Source organism: Zonotrichia leucophrys, chromosome 1 (genome assembly GCF_028769735.1).
Source record: "Zonotrichia leucophrys gambelii isolate GWCS_2022_RI chromosome 1, RI_Zleu_2.0, whole genome shotgun sequence".
Lineage (NCBI taxonomy): Eukaryota > Metazoa > Chordata > Aves > Passeriformes > Passerellidae > Zonotrichia > Zonotrichia leucophrys.
Window position 1 is genome coordinate 16,777,966 of NC_088169.1, and position 22,197 is coordinate 16,800,162.

Genomic DNA, 22,197 nt, shown 5'->3' on the forward strand with positions numbered 1-22,197 from the left:
ATAGCTGCTCGAGTTCAAAAGAGGCATTTTGCTAGTGTGAAATTTTTACTACTGGGAAAGTTTTGATTCCATTACCTGTCTAAAATTTGTGCTAAAGTGCAGCTTTACTTGAGAGAATGTGAGGAAACACTAAGCAAACAAAGCTGCTTGTGCCTGTGGCATAGGTGTCTATTTCTGTTTTCTTGATATTCCAGTGGGATCGTGAGTTGTGAGTGAGTCCTGTTTACTCCCTTTGCTGAGTGAATGTGCAGGGACAAATGAAGTCTTCAGCAATTGTCCACTGCCACTAAACAGTGTCACTAACAGGAAATGACATTTGTCATTAACTGTTCAGGACACTGCAGCTGGCTTTCTTATTTGTCTGGATACATCTGCCTCAAACAAGAGTGAGTGAAATACATAGGTATTCTTTTCATGTTTTAAGGAAATCTTTAGAAATACCATTTGACAGTCTATTGTGATATTTTTAAGTGTAAATATAGAAGAAATTACAGGTAGGGACTGGGACACTGCTTCAAGGAGTCTAGACAAGGGAGGTTGTTAACTAATTTTGTGAGCTCCACATCTACAGGGAATTTAAAGTTCTGTTCATTCCCATTTGAAAGAAATAGCCTTAGGCACCCAGCCTTAGTGCTGATTGCTTTTTTCAGAGATTAAAATCTTAAATGTAAAGGACTATACCGTTTGTATTCTTGAAAGTGTAAGACATGCAACATAAATTGCTCAGAATGAGATTTTTCTGGCGTGTGGGAAGGGCCAGAAAAGCCCATATAAAATTGTCAAAGTGTAATAGAGCAGTGGGTAAATAAGGAGCAATGGAAATGTTAAATTTAAAGTTCCAGAACATTTGTGAATAAATACAATTTGATGAATAATCCTTTTTTACTGTGATTTGTGCTTTTGGTATATGAGGGTGCTTTTCCTAGAAAATTTGTACATCTTCTTTGGAGATTTCTTGTAAGGTCCAACTGCTCTATAATTAAGTGTTAGGAAGCTTTAATATTAGTTATATGCAGTTAAGTTTATTTTTGCATTGTAATGATGACTGATCACGTGTGTGTAAGCAGCTTTCCCTTACAGTGTCCATGTGGAGGGGCAATTAATTTGTTTGAGGTAAAGTCACTGAGAAGTGAGGCAGTTGAGTACTTAAGTGAACTGTAGGGCTTTTTAAGAGTATGCTTCTTTGTACTTTTTTTGTACCCTCATGCACCTGCTGGCTGGCTTGCTGTGTGTGGGCAGTGAGGGCTGAGGGTGTGCCCCCAGCTCCTGCTGCAGTGCTGGCCGTGGAGCAGCAATGCTGCCTCGCTCCTGGGAGCAGCAAAGATCATTTGGTGAGTCCCCTGCTCAGTCCAGGTGTGTTTCTGTAAACTGAGCACATTGCCAAAAACTTGTGTTCTGTATCTGTGATCTCTTCAAGTAGGTTGCTGTCATTTGGGATGGGAAGGGTGGCTTCAGGTACCTGAGCCAACAGTGAGCAGGCTCCCCTTTTATCTGTGGCAGATCTCTACACAAAGAGTGAGTGGTGCATAAATGGTGCTGACCATCAGAGGTGCTTTTATCTCGTCCTTATTAGTCCCCCTGCTTGGTCAGTAATGGTGTGGGTCTGGAGGAAGGTCAGGAGCTGCCTCATAACCATTCAGGAAGCAGCAGCTGTCTCTGTTACCCAAGTTATAACATTTATTTATTTGGGCTTGCTCTGATAGTTTCTTTTGTATACAATGGACATTTGGCATAAGTGCACACAATGAAGCCATTTGTAAAGGGTCTGTAATGTGTTACACCCTTAGCACTGTGTGTCTGCAGGGATGTGCTGGGGACGTGCCCTTAGCAGCTCTCTGCCCAAGATCCCTGTCAGAAAAAGTAAGAGCTTTAGTTTCTATGTCTTTTGGATAGGAACAAAAATTCATTATTTTCTTATCTTGGATCTAAATGAAGTACGGATTTCTTCTTTGTGATGTTAAGTTCCATGTCTCTTTTGTTTCAGCAGTCTTCTTTCAAGACTGGTTCATACTTCAACCACAGTGCTTGCTTTCTGGGCAGTGGTTGAGCAGTTTGGATCCGAGCTGCTGCAATACTGATGCTGTGCTTGTCGTGATTCTTATGTGTGCTCTCTTCCTGCTCTTCTGAATTTCTTGCAGAGCCTAATATCAAAGTATTTCTGAAATACTACACCTTTAGCAGAATTTTAGTGCTCTTTCATGTGTTATAGCAGGGTGATAGCCTTTCTGCTTCTCAGGTAGGATACTGTTTAGATATCCTATGTCCAGACTAATCCTAAAGTACATTTTCTTTTGTGGCTTTTTAAGAATAATGTTGTATCCAGTTTAAGCATGAGCAGTGTTTTGGACTGATTACTGTTTGTTGGTTTTTTTTAACCCATAAGTGGTTTATAGTCTTAATATTTGTATGTTGTCATCTAAACCCAAGTAAAATATTGTATTAAAGGTAGATGTGCTGTTTAGATAATTTTATTCTTGGCCTTCCACTTCACAAATCAGGTCAAATTCTATTTAAGATACCGAGGGAATTCCATCATTTTCCTTTCCATCAATTTTCATAAAAGGGATGAACTTTGATGGAAATCTAAGTCAGTTGTCTTCTCAAGGTAACACGAGACTCCTTTTAGCAGGGCGAAGAGGAGGTTGAGCCTTTCATCCTCTACCATACATTAGTGCAGGGAGCAGCTGAAGTTTATAAAGCCTGTAAGAGAGTAGCACCATTTTAATGAGGTGCATGCCTAAAATGGAGCATGTACCATTATTTATGTACTGTGTGGAATCTAGCAGAGATTAATACAGGCAGGTTCAGTGGAAGGAGTGCAGTTTGTGGGGCACTTTTAAAAGCCCACTTAAAAAGGGCAGTTTGTAAAAGTGAGTCTTGTGCATGGAGGAATGTGAAAGGGTATCAGAGCTGCTAAATTTGGTGGAACTCTTTATTGTCACTAATGTCTGTCAGGGGCTCAGAGATTAAAAGGGCTGCTGCATGTTTGATGGCACTTCCCCTACCAAATCTCTTGTGTGTGCACCCTGCACTGGAGCACTGTAAAGAGGCAGACAATGTTTCTTTGGGAAGGTCAGATGATATGAACTGGTTTTAATCCCAAAATAAGCAGTGTTATGGTTAGATGGAAAACTCTGAATATGGTTTGTAATTATTTTTCAGCTTGTAGGAAAATACTGTGTAGTCTGAATATTTCTAGTTCTCAATGGTGTAAGCCCTAAGTGGAGGAAAGAGGGGGGATTGCCTTCAGAAAGGGGCAAGAAGGGGAGATATTCTGCCACTGTCCTGGGCCTGAGCCACATACAACCAGTGACAGATGTGCTGCCACGCTGAGGAAGAGGTGGAGGAGATTGCCCTGTTGTGGCTTGCTTCACCTCTGTGTTGTTTTTTTTAATACAATTGGAAAGTTGTCATAGAAAGTGGGAAGAAAGATACAGATTTGCTGCAAAATTTCCTGATGCTTTTAGTCTTTAGTTGTCTTCTGTGTTTGAAGAGTGAAGCAAATAGTACAGCCAAGTATTTGCAGCTGTCTAGTCCTTTGAGCGTTTAGGAGTTGTTATGTCTTTTATGACCTGTTAGTGCTTTGTTAGCTGCAGAAATGTCTAGCAGCACTGAATGGTCCTTTGGAATGGCATTTGGTGTGATTCTTGGGGTTGTCCTGTCCAGGGACAGGAGTTGGACCTTGATGATCCTTGTGGGTCCATTTCACCTCACAATATTCTGTGATTCAGTAATCATGTTTGTTCAATAGATGGACAAATATTTTTGGTGGCATTTGCACGAAGATCCCGTGTGTGAGGGGACTTTTGAGTTGGGGAGATAGCACAGCTATGAGCACCAGCAACAGGTGAGTCCAGTGTGTGTGCCTGGAAACTGCAAGCAGCTCTCTGGGTTTTTTTTCTGCAGAAGCATTGTCTCAACAGAGGAGCTATCAGGAAATTGCTGGAGGGTTGTTTAGTTCTGGTTGGTTTGGTTTTATTCCCTAACTGGATACCAGTGTGTGGGATCAGTGTAGTTATTCCATTCCATGAGCCAGGCTACACCATGGAGTGTTGCAGCAGCAGAAAAATGAGTTGAGGCAAATTGTGTCTTTGTTAATATATAGTGGCAGGGAGTCCCAGTCAGCATTATGTTGTTTGGATTCTCAAGAGGGAGACAGAAACAGGTATTTTATGCACTAGAAGAGGATAATAGCAGAAGTGTGTTGCTGCTGTGTTAAGTAGAAGCGAGAGGAGAGAAATGCTTTGTTCTGAAGCTTCACCTGGGGTGCTGACAGCAGTCAGATCCTGTGCAGAAATGTCCCAAGGCTCTTCTCCATGCCTTCCATGAAAAAAAAAATTGTGTATGCTATTTGACTTCTGTATAAAAAAAATTGTGTATGCTATTTGACTTCTGTATATTTCTTCATCAGACTAAGAGTAGATGTGTTTATCTGGATACTCCGTTGTAAATAAAAAATCTGGACTTAGGGGATGAATTTGCTGGCTGTGTGCTGTGTGGACAGAGCTCTGTTGGATCATAGCTGAACCAAGCTTTTACAGTCCTTTTCCAGTGTGAAGGCAGTGTAGAAGGGAGGAAGCCAAAGTTGCCTAAAAGGGTAAAAAATTCCCTTTCTGCCATTGGGCCTCTGTTTGTCTTTTTCTCCCTAGTTCCATTATGCATTGCACACTCTGACTGCTGCTGGTGCTGTTGCTTCTTGTCTGCTGAAGACAAGTGCAGAAAAGCTGTGTAGAGTTCTTTAGCACTTGCTAGGTTTGCAGCAGCAATTTCTTTTCTCCTTTGCCTGCTGTATTTACAGTGTGCTAAAAGTAAGCTCAGTGCCTTGCAGAAGGAATAGTTTGAGACCTCTCTTCTGTAAGGGAGGCTGAGCTGAAGACAGGAGATGTATCTGAGTGTAGAGACAATTTCATGCAGGTATGTAGCTCTTAGTGCTAATCACACAGATTTGGCTGGGTTTTTTTCCACAATTTAATTAGTTTACTTTATGAAAAAAAAAATTGAGTTAGGTATTTTAACAAAGCCAGGTTGAATAATGATGATGAATGTTTTCAGGAAGAGGACTCCAGGCTTGAAGGGGGAAGTAGAAAATAGCACAGAGGTTTCAGTGTGCTGAGTTCACCAAAATGCTTAAACAAATTGTCAAAATCTTGTGCTACTGTAAATATGTACTAATAAACTACTAAAACTGGCAGGTTTGTTTAAGATAGAAACGTAAGTTATGTTTTAAAATTTATTTTAATAAATAAAATTTCTATTTATTTTAATATAGTGTTAAAATACCCTTTCATGTGGGAAGATTGGCATTTTAGGAATATTTAAAGCTGTTAATGGCCAGCCGCTTTGCTGAACTGCTGACTTCACACATACCGTTTCCTTTTTCAGGTTTTTACAACCCCACATCTTCTGACTTTTAAAGCAGGATGGGGAGGGAGGGAAGGAGGAGAAAAGCTTTTTCATTTTTTCTTGGTAGCCATAGAGCAGCTCTAAACTGCAATTTTAAAAATTACTGTCAATTTAGTAAATGTTGTATCTGCATGACATTAATTGTTTCTGTTGTGCATTAATACAAGCTGTGCTGATTAATTTGGAGACCTTACTTCTCTCATGTTCTCATGTATAAGTAGTATTTCTTGTTTCAGGATTTTTTGGGACAAATCTTTGGTCTAGACCATGTTAATGTTTCTTTTTAAAATATGCAATTCTTTACTCTGCTGAATAACACACTTAATAGTGTTTGAGAGCTTAGAGGGAGTTTTGCATTCTTGAAATGTATGACTTACTGTAATTGCAGTTGCTCATATTCTAAAGCAGGTCGTAAACTTACCTGGAGAGAGAGCAGAACATTTACAGGCAATATTTTACTGCTGACAGCTTAAAAGTTTGTTTATGCTAATCACTTCATAAATAGTGAGCAGTACACCACTGCTGACTTACCGAGCAGTTTTGCAAGTGCAGAGAATTTCTGCTTGATGTTAAAGAAAATGACATTACAAAAATATATTTGTAAAGCACTAAGTACCCACTGGCTTTCTTTAACAACTTAAAAAATACTCAAGCTTAGTTGTTGTAATGATATATATGGCTAGTTAATATTTGCTGGGTTGAAAGCCTGTGAATTTCATTAAAGTCTATCTGTCTAGCTTTGCTTTTAGTGACTAGAGGAGGTATTCAGATATATCACTTTATTGGAAGTTGAGCTGTATGAAAATGTAGAAGTTTAATTTCCTTTCCTTGAAAGAATTTAACTTTTTTGGTTGCTTTTTTTTAAATACAAAGAATGTGTACTAAAATGGATTCCAACTCGGATCAAATTTCTTGTCAGAACACTGACTGATTATGTATTTGTGTGCATAAATGAAAGAATACCTGATTTTTAATGTTTGGTTCAAAGTAATAAATGTGTAATGCTAAATAATACTGAGTTTATAAATAGGAGGATTTTGTTACATTTTCTGAAGTTGTGATAGATTTGTGCAATTTTTTCTTCCTTTAGCCTTTGAGACCTTACTTTTCCATAATGATGCACAGTGTGCACTGAGAGGTAAACTAACTATCTTTATTACAGAAATAAGGAAGTTTGCTGTTGTGTCTTCAGGTATACTGGATGAGTCTATATGCTGGGCAGTTTGCTGGAAATGATTTTTAAGTATTGCAAATTTTATTTAATACTGTATATTATTTTAAAAATCCTTTTAAGTTTTACTCTGCTTGTTTGCCTCTTTTCAGCCCCTTAAAGACTTTTAGAAATGGTATGAAGCAGGGTTTTATTTAAGAGACAACAGATGAGTAGACAGATGATTAGGTTTAAGGAAAAGATGTTCCAGATTCATGAAGGATGGCTTTGAAGTAATGCAGTTGGGTCACACTGGTTTGGGAGGTGACTGGAGCCTGCAGGTGCTCGTTCCCCGTGTGTGGAGCCCGGAGTGGGGGCTGTGGCTGCTGGGCTGTGTCTGTGGGGAGGCTGCACATGGGGAGGGCTTTCCTTTCCTTGGGGGCTCTGCAGCGCTGGCAGTGGCAGACAGCAGGGAGGAGAGGAGCAGGGTCTCCTGCTCCTGATGTCTCATGTGGTTCTAAATGTAATAGTGCATGAATGCTAATGGGGACAGCAAATGTAAGACTTGTACAAATGACAGCATTGGCAGGGGAGGTATTTCTTAGCTTACACTGTACCTATTTTCTGTCTATAACTGGTTTTGCTGTTCGAACTGTGTGTTATTCTTTTTCACCCTTGCATATGGAATTTTAATCTTGAAGCATTTGTAGAATAAAAAAGGGGCAAATACAACCCCTCGTTCACATTAAGCCTGAAAAATGTCTGCCTTTATTTCAAGCTAAAACTGAGAACTTCATTGGTGCTTCCAAGTGGCTGTTTTGTTAGATTCCTCCCCAGTGCAGTGTATCTGTGTAAAAGAATAGTCTCAGTGCTTATCCAGCAGAGATTGCCCATTGATGACTGTCCCACCCATGAAGATGCCAATGGTGAGGTCTAAGTTACTGCATTTGTACCACTGGTAGGGTCAAAAAAGCTAATGGGCTCTAAAATTGCTGGCTCTTGTCCTGCCTTAGATGTAGAGTCATTGAGAAAAAAACCCGAATCTTCTTTATGCAGGCTGAACCCACAGTCTCCCTTTGCATAGGCTTCTTTTAAATGTTACATTTATCTCCATAGTTCTGTTGTGTGTTTTTATGAGCAGGCATGCTGTCAAGATAAACCAGCACTGGGAAGCCCTAGATATGCAAACATTTTTTTTCAGGACATTTGGCTTACTTGGATGCCTGGCAAACAGAAGGATAATGGAGATGCATGGCAGGCAAAAGAAGGAACAATTTTGACATTTGCTGTAGAATGCTTCCTTCTTGGAAATGCAGCAATGCATGCCCTTTGAATAATTCTTCCAAAATAGAAAGAGAAAAGTGAGGCAGGAAAAATGTTTTCCACCCTGTTTTTTGACACCTGGTATTATGTACTAGCAATACAGAAAGGTAAAGACTTAGGCTTGTCTACTAATATAATGCTTTCTGACAAAGGGCTTGCACAGTGGGAGGTGCCTAGTACAAGTGATTTGGGGATTAACAATAAAAACTTCTGTAAGGAATTAAAGGCAGATAAATGCTTTCTGTCAGATTTTTTTAAAAGGAATTCAAGTAAGGGATGCAAATCAGATAAGACTAAAACTCAGTTTACAGGATGAATTGAGATGTAAGGGATGTAAATAATACATTTCAGGAGTATGGATATCCTTTGAGTGCTCTTTGGATTGAAGATATTTTGATGATTAATCCAATAGTATCCTAGGTTTGTGGATTTTTTTCCCCTATTGCTTTTTCCTTAATTTGCAGCAAATGGTTTCTCACTGGATTCTGTACTGACAGTCCTTTAAATACTTTGTTCATTTTCTGTCTGTGACTGACAACCTCTGTGCTCATCTCAGTCTTTATAACTTTGGTTTTCATTCTGTTGTTTTGTGCACTCTAATGCCTTTGCATTTCAGCCTTGCCATTGCATTTCTTTGTTTGTTCATATATTCCTGACCTTGTTTTGTTTCATTTTTCCCTTTATTTCTAGAAGGTGCTCTATTAATTTCTTAGCCCCATCTTTCTTACTCAGCTTGCTTGCCAAGGCACGTGTACAAGAATCTTGAGATGTGTCCTTGCTGTGTAATTTTACCAGAATGTGCCTGGAGGTGTTTTCCCTGTGTTTGCTGGTGGTTTTCTTCTTTTCTGTGTTGGGTGTGCTGTGGGTTGAGCCAGGCTGGGGACGGTGAGTGTGACACAAGGGACTCTGCCTTGGTTAGCAAAGGACACAACTGCCTTGCTTAGGGTTTGCCACTTAAGTATGTGAGGTGATGCAAAATAGTTCCTACATCTGCCCCTGCAGAAGAAGTTGCACTTTGTTTCAGGTTGACCCTGCCCTGTGTTTGAGGTAATTGGTTTAAAGTTTGCTGTGGTTCAGCAACATGTAGTGGTTGTTAGATAGGGGCTCAGAAATGCTGTTCTTGAATGTTTTCTGTGACAAACAGTACAATCAATGGGCTAATTTAATAGCAGCTTTAAATTGAATCCTTAGGTGTAACTGAGTTCTAAGTAGCACCTCTTCGAAACAGTAATATATTGTGTTCCTGCAGTGGGATTTGCCTCATTTCAAACAGCTCTTTCAGAACTTTCAGTTGTCTTATATTTTTAACAGGCTGGTGGGCATGCTGTAAAACAGCCTATCTGGTACAACACAAGCTAATGAAAAGCTGGAATCCTTTTTATGTTCTCACAGACGCTCCGGTTGTGCTAAACTTGATGACTATCACTGCAGGGTTGGAATCTTTATTACTGCACCAAGTGCAATCTGGTACTTGGAACAAAAAGATAAAAACCATTCGCTGTTCTAAAGTAATCTGTAAAAACAGTTACTTTGACTCTGCATCACCTTCCCTGATTTATTACTTGCAGTGGAAAAGCTTTGAATTTTTGGGGGAGTCTGGGAAAGTATAAAGTATTTCAAATTTATTTGATGGCTTAAAAGGATTTCTATTCTTAATCTTGATGATCACTTATGCTATGAATGCTATTGTGTAGCAAAACCTGCTTATTTTATGGTGGTACTCAAGTTTTATTTATAACTCCTTTCAAGTCTCAGTCTTGAGTTTTTGTAATAACTGTCCAACATGTTCACAGAAACACACACGTGAAATAAACTCATCAGTCACTGGCATTTAAAAAACCTTTTAATTAGCTTTAGCCATGTTCTTGCACTGTATAAAGTTTTCATCATCCAGTCCATCATCATAGTGCTTTGAAGTTTCAGAAAAGGATCACAGTTTCAGGAAAATACTCAGCTGTATGATACTTCTCTCTTTATATGTGATATATGAGTATTTTAATTTTTTTCTTTTTGCATGTGAGCAGAAGAGTCAAGAAATTCCAAATAGATAACCTGCTTTTCAACTGTTACTTCTTTTATGTCACAATGGAAAGATGTAGCTTCTAAAAATGTTACCTTTGACAAAATTATTCATGGCAGGAGTATGCACATATTTAAATTCAAAAAACTCCTCAAGTTTTCAGTGATGTCAGCTTTAAACCTCATGGAAGTTGCTTGAAAGGAAATTATCCAAGAACATAATTCAGAAATTTGAATGTATTTACCCATTTTTACTTGAAAAGTTAATGGAGAAGGATAATAAACTTGCTGGCTTTGTTGCTTTAAGGCTAGATGCTAGAAATGAGTTTGACTTGAACACAGTCTAAGTTCAAAATACTAGATGCTGGAGTAGAAAATCACAGTTAACACACACAAAAAAGAAAGCTTGTTTTTGCTGTTTTACACTAGTTTAACCAATCTGTCCCTTCCAGTTTCCAAACCCTACAAGAATGTGGCTCAGTGCTTTTATCTGCAGTTAGCATTTCCCTAACACTTCTCTGTGTGCTGTTACAAGTCTGTTACAAATCATAGGGCTGGGCTATCACTGAGCACTGGGGCCTTGTACAGATTTTTCACATTAGTGTTTTCTTCCCTCTTCAGCTATAGTTGTGCAACATAATGTGTTTTACCCAGAGGTATTGAAGTTGGTGATTGTTTAACTCTGTGCAAGTGAGGCAGGTTGAGTAGGTTATGTATGAAGAGTCTTCCATTTTTCAGTAATATTTCTTGGGGATGGAAAGGAATAAAGCACATTTTATATCTTTCTTTGTTTTAGAAATCCACAGAAAATGCAAATCATTAGAGAATGAACTGTCTAAAACAAGGAAATGAAAGTTTGCATTTGGTATTTTTGCTACTTTTAACTATTGTTTCCACACTACTCTCCTACAGATAATTTGTTAAATACTTGCAATTTAAAACCAGCAAGATAATTATATACCATACAAAAAAAATCATCCTTTCCAAAAAAAGAAAACCCAAATGCCAACAACAACCTCCCCCCCTAACTTGTTGTATTATTGCTCCACAGGAAACTGTTGTGCTGAAAGGAAGAATTAACTGGTCTTTCAACTTCAGCCTTTTTATTGTGAGAGGGGAGATCACAGAAGTGTTACCATGGGGAGAACAGCAGCGAAAGGTAAGGCCTGGTAGCTTTAATCCAAGAGGAAAGAAAGTGGGGAACCTGTTAAATTCTCTTTTTGGATCTGGTGGAATACAACATGACAATTTGCCATACTGTTAGTTTATGATATCTTCTGAATACAGGTAAGTTCAAACTTCACATTGTTTTGGAATACATATGCTGAATTTGGCTGTCTTGAGTTCCACAAGTTTAATGAAAAGAATTCTGTCCTGTGACAGCCTTGAAATCATTACTGCACTCTGAAATTGAGGAATGTGTCTAGATGTGCTATTAAATAAAATGTAGGGCTTTATTCTGGAGTTGCCTATAATTTAGCAGGACAATAACTAAGTAGTACAAAGAATCAAATTTTATCACAATGAATGGCATTAGCAACTGTCTTTGAAGATAAAATGAACATTTTAAAAGAAATTCATCCACAAGTACACGGTGTACCACAAAGGTGTGATTTCTGCTGTGTCATGTTTGCAGATGTTAATTGTGAGCTCAGAGCTAAAATAGAGAGTGAGACTTAAGAAGAAACAAGAGTGTTTGGGCTGATGAAACAAAAAAAAAATATGAAGAGCAAAAGATTCACTCTCTGAAACCATGTTGTGGCTGCATTGGAAGCTTCCAGATTGGTAGTCGTCCTCCATAAAAGGCTGCTAGCACTTTTGTACTTTCCTTGAGCTTACCACCTTCACCCCAAGCTGCTTTATGTGCTTGTGTGTTCCCTTGGTAAATAATTGTCTTTTGCTGGAACAGATTTTCAGTAATGGCAGGAGTCATCCATTTAATTGTTGCACCAGGAGTTTATGGAGGAAGTCTGACCCCTTCTCTTGTAGGTTTTCTGCATGGCTGTTGTCTAAATATAGGCAAAGAGACTGTCTGTTCCAAGTAGATAAGGTAAGAATCCCGCTAGGGAAGCACAAAAAGAAAGGAGAGGAGAAATGTTCATATTCACTCTGTCTGGATATCCTCAACTGTGTGCACTGAGGCTTGGGGAAAGGTGCTCACAAGCCTGTGTAGTGGGGAGTGAGAAGAAGGCCCCTTCCTGAGCAATGGTAAGTCTTGGGCTTGTTTCAGTAAACTTCATTTCAGGGTGAGTAACTGCATGGCATGGGAAGAGCAAAAGTTTTTGTCACCCAAAGGTATTTCACATACATCAGGAAAAGACAAGGGGCTTGTTTGAGAGGAGTGGTATCCTGCCATGTTCCGAAGACCCAGAAGAGTTGAAGACATCAAGATGGCTGAGGGATAGCTGCAGGAGGCTTGAAAGCATGACTGTGAACTTCACTTTCCCCACACTGCACAACGAGCAAATAACAAGTCTTAGAAGACAGGACATGCATGTAGCCCACTATTCTGGGATGAAAATTATTGCTGTTAAAAGACATGATGTTTGCCATCCCTACATAAAACAATCATCTAGTTTGCTGAAAGGTTAAATCTTCTAGAAAGAAGTTGCAAGGTTTTAAAGCTTCTCAGGCAAGAAACAGGAGTTCAGTATGGGAGCTTTTAAGAGCAAGTACACATTGGTCACCAGGATTATCTTTGCCCAGAGCTTTCTCTTGCCTTCTCTGATTATTTTTTTTATTTGGTATTCACAAGTCAGTCAGGATAGCTTTGTCCTTTTTTTTCCCCTTTGTCTCTAATTTCTTAAGTGATAGATGTGGTTGCTCTTGCCTGTCTTCTGTTGAGTAATCTTATCAGCAAAATTCTGTGGTTACAGATAGGGTGGGAGTAATGTAAACACATGGAGTTTTGAATCAGTAAGCAGAAAGCACTATGTTAAATAATCTTACTCTAATCTTGGCTTGTATCTAAACCTTTAGCTTATGAAGTGCACTCTAGAAAAGAAATTGTTGGTGAACAATAGAATATGTTGCTTTTAAAATTTTAATGTATGCTGTACTCTTATCTTGCTGCTCTAAAAGAAGGAAATTTTTCATAGGGTATATAGGCTAAATATGTATAGATACATAGCAAATATATAAATACTATGTACTTATCTGTAATACTTTATTTTCAAAACTTTTTTTTGAAATAGTTATCCTGTTCTTCACTGTTCTTTTAGAGAACTTAGTAGCATTTGATTAAGTCCATTTGATAAAGCAAAATTTCATTCTAGCTCTTGTTTTGGCCAATGATCTAACACATACTGTGTTTTACATTGAGAAACAAACTGAAACTTCTCCCTTTAGAAATGGACAGGGGAAGATAGATGATGAATTAAGTAGACCTATTTTTTTTGTTACCATGAGCTTCAAGACTGTAGGACTAATAAGTCTCTTCTGTCTCCAACATAAAATAGAGTTCCTATTTTCAAGTTCCTATTTTCAATTTTTCAGGTTTCAAGGAATTAGCCATTGAATGTGGCTAGGAGCTGAATGTGCAACGGAATGAAAAGAAAATACTCTTTGTACATGTACATTTATTTAGTGGTACATATTATGCCATTCATTGCCTCATTTTTTGAGGTTTGACTTCAAAGTTTGACCAAGCTGAGGATCATGTGCAGAGAGAATCATCTTCTTTTCCACCCAGTGATTTGAATAATAGCCTTCTGTCTAAATTTTTTTCTGTGACCTTTGGAAACTAAATTTATTAAAATAGAGAATATTAAAATTTCAAATATAGATTGGCATGCATTAAAAAACTCCATGTGTTTATAAAAGATTTAATATTTAGAAAATTGGTTTTTAATAAAATATTACTTTCTTTATAGTTTTTTTGAAAATAAACCATAATTTTTTATCCAGCCTAACTGCCAACATTGGAAAAAACACACCTGAACAAGGCTGGAAAGTATAGACTGTGAATAGTGACTGTGAAATACAGACTGGGGAAAGTTTTCTGGGGTGGCAGTAGATAGATACAGGGTTTCTGATGTGGAAACAGTTTGGAAATTCTTCCTGTTAGTAGCTGTGCATCTGTTTAGACTAAACACTCCAGCTTTGTAATGGTATTCCCAGCTTCCCACTGATGAAGGTTGGAATGCATAAAAGGAAGGAGATCCTTTGAAAGCAATCTTGCTTTTATTCAGCCTTATTCTTGGATGCTTCTGCATATGCTGGGTGAGATTTATTTGTGCATTTTAAAGAGGAGATTTCCTACCATCAGAAACAAGTGGTAGTGACAGTGCTTTGTGTTTCCTGTGAATGAAAATGCCTCCACCTCAAATGAAATAGTTGTTTAAAATGCTATTGAGAAATCTACTTATTAATATAATAATCTCTTCTTGTAGTTTTCTAATGACTGATAAGAAAAATACATTGCTGAGAGTGTTTTGTTTCAACTTTCATATTTGCTGTGATATTTTTGAAAGAGGCACTAAAGCTGGCTGGTATAGGGAATAAATAATTCATGTAGTGATTGTCAGCAAGATCACATGTGGTGTCCAGGCTGCAGTTTTTCACATTCTTTCACCTGTTCTTGATGTCTCTCATCATGAAAAGCTGTCATCTTGTTTTTAATCTGACACTGTTTGGTAGATACTCTTTCATGACTCTCTCCTTTCAAGCTCTGGGTGTTTGCAGGAAGCAGTTATTAGTTCTCTTCTTTCAGTGGAGCTCCACATAAGAGACTTATTGATTTCCTTTTTGGACATAGTCAGATTGGGAAGTTACTTGTTCTGCAAGCTGACAGCCTGATGTCTGCCTTAGTACCATGACTGTTTGTGGGAAATACTGACTAAGGTTATAGAATGTGGCAAAAAGTCCTGCCAGTAGAAAATTATCTGGATTCAGCTCAAGCCCAAAGAAGCTGGATGAAATATATTTTCATAGGATGTAGGCTGGAGAAGGTGAACATTAGCCTTGCATCTTTTCAGTGTTACTGAACTAGTTTTAGCATTATCCCTTCTGAGATTCCCTCAGGTAGTTGTAGGGTATCCACTTATATGGGTTAAAGCCCTACTGCTGAGGAGATACTGGGGTTAGAGTTCTGTAGGCCCTGTCCCAAATAATTTCAGCAGTTCCAACTGAAGTTGATCTTCATTAGCATTTTTTTCAGGGATCCATGTAATAGAAAATTTTCCAAAGCAAACTTCTTCCAAAAGAAAGAGCATGTAAGTCAAGAAAGAAGATAAGGGCAAGATGCAAACATAGCATTTTTTTTCTTTTTCAAAGGACTTGGAGTTCTGCCTGTGTCTGCTTTAGGAGAAAAGGGTGGTATTTTTGCAGTGTATTTTGAGCAGTTATGTAAGCTGTGCATTGATTTTGTAGGACTGTGAAGTCTGGATTATTCTTGGAAGGTGTTATGGTCCTGAGTACACTCATAGGCTTTAATGACCCTGACTCCCCTGGGGCCTCCACCTGCCCTGCCCAGGACCCCATGTCAGCCCCTGCCCCAGTGGTGCTGCAGCAGGGCCAGTCTCCAGATCACCACAGCCCTGGCCCCATGCCCCATGCCAGCCTGTCTCCTGGGATGGCCCCCAGTGCTGGGGTTGCCCCCAGGAGCTCCTGGACAGGGTGATGGGGTGGCTCTGGATGCTGAGACCCTGCCTGTCCACCCCCAAGGGTGCCCTGGCCATTGTTGTGCTCTGACCAAGCAGCATCACATCCTGCCGAGCACAGGGCCATGTGGATGGCTTAGCCTCTCCTCGCTGAATAGTAGGGCAGGATTTTGGGTCTGGTGGCAGAGGCTTGTCATGACTCAGCTCTTGCATTATGTGGCAATTTCCTGATAATGAAAGATGTGAGATGGAAGTGCTGAACACCACACGTTGCTTGTCAGTATGTTTCATGAAATGCTTCACTTACAGAAAAGGAACACTGTTAGGGCTTAGTCTTTTCTGCAGAACAACTCGTTTTATTTCAAGTGTTTCTGTCACCAAATGCTTCACATTCTAGGTCAGGAGTGCTTTGTTTTCAAGAGCAAGCCAATCAGTAGCTGTAGACTTAAAAGCAAGTGAATACAGCTACTAATAATTGACTACTAATGCAATCTTCAGTAAAAGTGAGCCTTCCATTCACCTGTACCAGTCCAGGCTCAGTGGGATAACCCAAGGTGTGAGCTAGGCACAAGCCTAACTAGAGGAGCAGCCCCATTCCCAGTAGTGAGGCATTTGCAGACCAAGAGAGTTATTCTCCTATGCAGATCTTGGTAAAAACAAAAAAGATTTTTAGATCTGAGAATGTGCTTGCATTTTTGTTGTGAGGTCAATATTGTGTTTGAATTGCACTCAAGTCCAGGAGTGTCAAAAGCAGGTCACCAAACAATGTATTTTAAAAGGAATGAGTGGAACTGTCTCTCTCAGTCTTCTGCATTATAGCTGCCCAGCTCTCCTGCATCTCTCATGCTTGCTGAAATCCATCAAAAATGAAATATGGCAGACCCCTGAGTGTGTGCCAAGATTAATGACAGAGAAGGTAGATTCTTCTGAGTGATTCTTTAAAATAACTGATGAGTGCTGAGATAGCTGCTTTGAGTATTTGAGAATTTTATACTGAGAATATTGAGTATTAAAGAATCTCAATATAGGATGAAATCTTTAACTCAGAAATATGGTTTTAGGATGGGTTTGGTTTTTTTACTTGTTTCTTAGTTCACAGTGATCTGTCTATAACCAGATGTATAAAGATATACAGGATCTCAAATTTTGTGTAGGTTGAAGTAAAACTGTTTAAAAATAGGACAGCATTGCTGTCTGTGGAGTTGATATTCTATATTCTGCAACTAGATTTATTCTAACAATTGATATAAAGTAGTCAAAAGCTCTGCTTTTTCATGCTGTACTTTTCAATATACTTTGAAGGGAAAATAGTGTGGTGATTAAATTTACATACCTTTTTGATTATGTACTGAAATGAATAAAATAAAGTCAACATGATATTCTGTATTGTTTGAAAGCATTCTGTGCTATGCTGCACATAGTTATGATGTGAATATTACATTTATTATGTAATGGAATCTTGTCTTTTAGATTCAAAGAATATTAGAAAAGAGAAAGATGGAAAGAATCAGCAGGCAAACAACCCATCTTTAAAAAGTGGTAGGTATTGCAGCTGTCAGGTTCTTAGTTAAGGAGCTCTAAAACAAAAAGTGTCTGTTTGGATTGCACTATTTTCTGACTTCTTTTCCTTTTTGGAATCTCTTGGGTTATTATGGTGGGTAGTTAAAACATACCTTTGCTTTTGTCTATTAGGAAAGTATGTTTTGATATAGAAAGTGATGGTTGAAGCTGCTTGAGTTGAACCTGCTAGTTTTACTGGCCAAATAAGAACTCTTTGTATGTATAAACAAAGATGCTGTGTAAACTTTATTATTTTTAAACTGTTACAGAGTTGTTTGTTCTTCTCCTCATTTATTTCTCAGTCTCATGTGTTTTCTGCTGCAGTTACCTTCTATTTCCTTAATGTGTTTCCTGGTGCCAAAAGAAGGATTTTCAGTTTAATAGTCTTGAGTTTTTGGGATTGCAAACTGGATTAAATTGCCTGGGATTCTACTTTTACTTTAAATAATTGATGTGCCAGCAGAATTTGTGGGTTTTTTTTTAGAGAACAGTGGAAAAGTACACACTTACCAGAAATGATCCAGATTTTTGGCTAACTTAGCCTCTCCTGTGCACAGCAGGTGCCATATGGCAGTGTACACATGAGATTGCTGTCAGGGTAGCTTCTGTGGTGGGCTGCAGTGAGACAACAGCAACATCCTTCAATATGCTTTGCATGTTGTTTGTTTGAATTTGGACAGTAAGAAATGTCATGAGTAGTATTGACTAAAGTACAAAATCTTTTCAGGAGTTCTTGAAAAAATGACGCTGAATTATTTAAACTCTACTCTGCTCGCCTTTCTGTGCTTTCTGACTCCTGGTAGATGATCTGGTTCTTCTTGGCTGCCAGTGGAGACAAGTAGCATAGTCAGTGATCAAACATGCCAGGATACTGACACATTGGCTGGATAATTGAGGTAGTGACTTTGCATAAAAGATACAATACCACTCATATGCAGCCTTCAGCTGTTACATTTGCCAGAGCAAATTTTTTAATTTTTTGGGATTTTGGCCATCACAGAATGGGTGAGGTTGGAAGCAACCACTGGAAGTCATCTTGGTCCAACCTGCTGCTCAAGCAGGATTCCCTAGAGCACATTACTTGGGATTGTGTCCAGAAAACTTAAGAGTATCTCCAGAGGAGGAGAATCCACAACCTGTACAGGCAGCCTGTCATCTTTATTTGTCCCTGCTACTTTGAACTAGAAAAGGAAGCATATTTGTCTTTTTCCTTCTTCTGCAGTGTAAAAGGAGCTCCAGTCAAACTGGACTCTGTGTCTGTTTTGAATAATGTTGTCTGACATGACAGAGTGCTGTAGCCACCCCTCACCAGCAAAGTGCTCTTCATATGTGGATAAGATAACAATATTTCATGAGTCACTGGAAAATGTCCCTGCCTCCTCCTGCAGCTGAGAGCAAGGTGTTGAAAAAGCTTTGTGGAGAAGCAATGCTAAGCAGACAAGTCTTGTTCTGTGTTCTGGGCTTGGTCTGTGCTGTTAGCCTAGTGTCTGGGAACTGAACTGCCTCATGAAATCTAGGCTCAGCTTTGTCAGACAGAGAGGAGTTTCTTGTAAGATCTCTGATTTTCTACAGATGAAATAATTTTTATTCTGTGTTGTTGCTTGTTGGTGGCAAAGGAACAGAAGGAGCCTCTTGATGCTAGATGAAGACACCATACAATGCTTTGGGTTAGCAGCTAGGAAGTCTCCAGAGTTTCCAGAGCAATGTGCGATAGGAAAAGTCAAAGAGGAGATAGAGAGGTGTGAGAAGAACGGGTTAAAAAAAAAATAGACTGAAGCGAGTAGAGAAAGATCTGAGGAGGAGGAAAATTTTAATTGAAGGATCACAACATATAGAAAGAGGTACAAGGTATAAAACGGAATATGAAATACCTTACACATAAACTGCTGCATTTTCAAGAGTATGTGAACAAAAATTATAAGGAAATCCCATCTTTGAAGAAGAACGATGATGAGATGAAGACTAGAAAAGAGGCATCTCCATGTCCCAAGTCTCAGATGGGTGCCAAGGGAACCTAGGGGTGATCTAAGAAGACACGTGTTCAATCTGCCCAAACAGTGTTTAGGCTATGGTGATACTGTATTATATTAACCTGAAAAAAACCAGGACCTTAAATGCTACCAATCTGCAAGTGACAACTTATAGTTTACATTGTCAATTAAAATTTTGTAAAACTTTTGACTGTCACTAAACTGAAGAATTACGTATGGTGAAAAAAGATAGGGAGCACTTCAACAAACCAGGCATTCGCTTATTCATGACAGCAGATGTGACACCTCCAGGGGTGCTGAGGCAGGGGACTGATGTCACAAGGAGGCTTCTCACTTCTCTTGGAGAACTTGTAGTGATTGAGGAAGTTTCACCATGGCTGGAAAAGGTCAAATAGTGCACACTGTCAAGAAGGATGAGATGGGAGCACCTGGGGAATTACAGGCTGGCCTGCCCAATCTAAGTCTTCAGGAAGACTATGAAGAAAATATTTCTGGAAACCATTTCCAAGCAAATAAAGGACAGCAATGAGGTTAGGAACAGAGGAGGTAGATTTGTCAAGTGTGTGAACTGTGCATGAGTGATTGCCTTTTGTGCTTAGTTACTCTGGAAACAAGGAAAAGCAATGGATGTTGTTCGTGTCTACTTTAGCAGAGGTTTCTGTACAGTTTCTGTAGCGTCCTTTCAGCCAAACTGGTGAGATGTGGTTTGGATATATGGATGAAAAACTGTCAAGCTGTGCAAGGACCACTTGTCAGAGGGTAGCTAGTGGCATTTCTTAGAGGTCAGTATTTGGGCTGATGCTGTTTAAGGCCTTACTGTCAGATGGGGACGATTGTACAGAACACACTGCCAGAGCAGTTTGTGGGTAACATCCGATGGGGAGGAGTAGGCAGTAGGCTGGAAGGCAGGACTGCCTTCAGATGGACTTGCCGGTGCTCGGGAAATGGAATGGCAGGACCGGTGAATGCACAGTCCTCGGCCGCGGGCACAGCGGAGCCCTGAGGCAGCCCGGGCGGGCAGGAATCAGCGGGAGAGGCCCCGAGCCCTGAGGCAGCCCGGGCGGGCAGGAACCAGCGGGAGAGCCCCTGAGCCCGCGGGCACAGCGGAGCGTGGGTCAGCAGCGAGCTCGTGTGGCCAAAGAGCTCCACTGCAAAGGGATCCTGCCGGAAGAGGCGTTCGCTGCTGCGGGGAATTTGGGAGGCTCTCTCTGGAGAGCTGTGCTCAGTTTTGAGCTGTGCAGTACAAGGAAGGCACTGCTGTACTGAAGTAGGCTGGCTTGAATTCCTGCAAAAAAAATGAAGGAGCCAGAACGCAAAAAACTGGTACTGAAACCAGGAGAAATGATTTTTTTTCAGCTAAAAGAAAAGAAAGCTTATGGTCTCGAGAGGATCATGGAAAGGGGACAGAACCAGGCTTCTGTCAGAGCCACTGTGGAAGGAAAAGTGACAAATACTGGCTGAAACATAAGAAATTCCTCCTTGATGAGGAAATCTTCACACTGAGTCTGATGGAACCCTGAAGAAGCAGGAAGCTGAGCTGGAGACCTCCTGAGGTCCCTTCTAGCTTGAGTAAATTTGGGATTGGCAGGTTTGACAAGAAGTGATAGGGTATTGATACAGCATTGAAGAGAGCATCAGGGGTCATTGACCCATGGGTCAGTGCCAGTAATGCAGGCAACTGTGAGATGGACTCAGTCCCTCCATTTTTAAATTAGTCAGGCTTTTTGCCATTGCTGCTTCTTTTGAATCACTATTTAAGAGCCTCCCTCCTACACAGGTTTTAAACTAATAGTTTTTTTCATTTACAAAAGGCTCTAGTTACCTTCTGGTTTGGGTTTTGTTTCGTTCCATTTCCAGTATATGCTGGTTTGCTCTTCAGCATAAAATTTTCTTTTTCTCTCTAGTTTTCACTTTCCTGGTGGGTTTTTAAAGTTGTGGTTGTTGCATAACAGTCTTTTCTTAAGCTGTTTTATTCAGCCTGCAGATTTGAGTGTGAAGAGAAATGCACATTAAATTATTTAGTATGAGCTAATTTTCTTAAGGATTTCTAGGTGTCAGAAGCTGCATATTTTCAGGGTCTTGAGAATCAGAAATATGTATAACACAATTGCTTCTTTACCTGTGTACACTAAGAAAACAGAGAAGCTTTCATGTAGATATTTTTCAATGTGCTTATCTTTCTGGAGATGCGTCTTACATGTTGCAAACATACATGTGTCTCCTGATTCTATAACTGCAGTAATTAAATGGTAATTAGCACCACCTCTGAGAGCTTGGCTCTAATTTAATACAGTGTATCTTCACAGGTGGAGAGCTTCTAATTTTAACTCCAGGACATTTCTGCTTGCTGCAAGAGCTCTTGATAGCCAGGATTTAAAGCAAAGAGCTAGGCAATGTTGTTTTGCTCTTGGCTTTATCTGTAGCTGTCTGTTTACCTTCTCTGTCTTTCTAGTAAATGTTCTGTTACCTTTTCTGTCTTTCTAGTAAATATTCTGTTACCTTCTGTGTCTTTCTAGTAAATGTCCCCTTGAAAAAAACAAAACTGTTTCTTTCTCTGTCACCCTGTTTTTGGTCACCCCATGAAATCTACCATCCTGTTATTAAGATTCAGATCATTTGGGAAATGTTACTGTATAATTTTTTGGAGGAAGTGAATGACTGTCCCGGTAAATGCAGTGTCACTGAAGTGTCTGTAACTGTACAGTCCTTAACACAATGAGGCTATGCATGACTACAGCTTTTACATCATGTTAGATCTGAGGCAGCTGGGACACAGCTAATATTTTCTTTTGACTAGATTTAATTATGTAGAATTAGGTACTTTACTAAGGTAAACTCTGGGGTTTTTTTGATTTTTTTTTTTTTTTTTTTTAATCAGAAGGCAACCTGAAGTGGCAACTTTATTATTGGAGTCCAAGAAGAATTTTTATAAGATAAAACCTTGCTATCAGTTCATAGTATTTAATTTTTGCACCCTCCTTGGCTTGTTAATGAAAAGAGCAACAAATCTGGGGGCTGCTTTCTGGGGAATGTTCTGAAGAGCTATTTCTGCCTTCCTGAAATACAAATATATGCTTAAGTTAATGTATCCTGCCTTTCGTAAGGAATACAAAATCAGTTTTACTGTATAAATGTGTGAATAAAATTTTCA

The 22,197-nt window shown here is 39.4% G+C and overlaps 1 protein-coding gene across 6 annotated transcripts in view; it reads left to right on the top strand.

The window, feature by feature from the left end:
* SCML2 (Scm polycomb group protein like 2) overlaps positions 1–22,197 on the top strand; it is a 73,434-nt gene that overhangs the window by 2,463 nt on the left and 48,774 nt on the right. For 5 of the 6 annotated variants that reach the window (XM_064707816.1, XM_064707841.1, XM_064707806.1 and 2 more), the window contains exons 2-3: positions 10,947–11,054; positions 16,966–17,034. In XM_064707816.1, the coding sequence (XP_064563886.1) occupies positions 11,033–11,054; positions 16,966–17,034 (91 nt within the window). In that variant the 5' untranslated portion in view covers positions 10,947–11,032. The remainder of the gene's footprint in view (positions 1–10,946; positions 11,055–16,965; positions 17,035–22,197) is intronic. The other variant, XM_064707849.1, reaches the window with a different exon arrangement.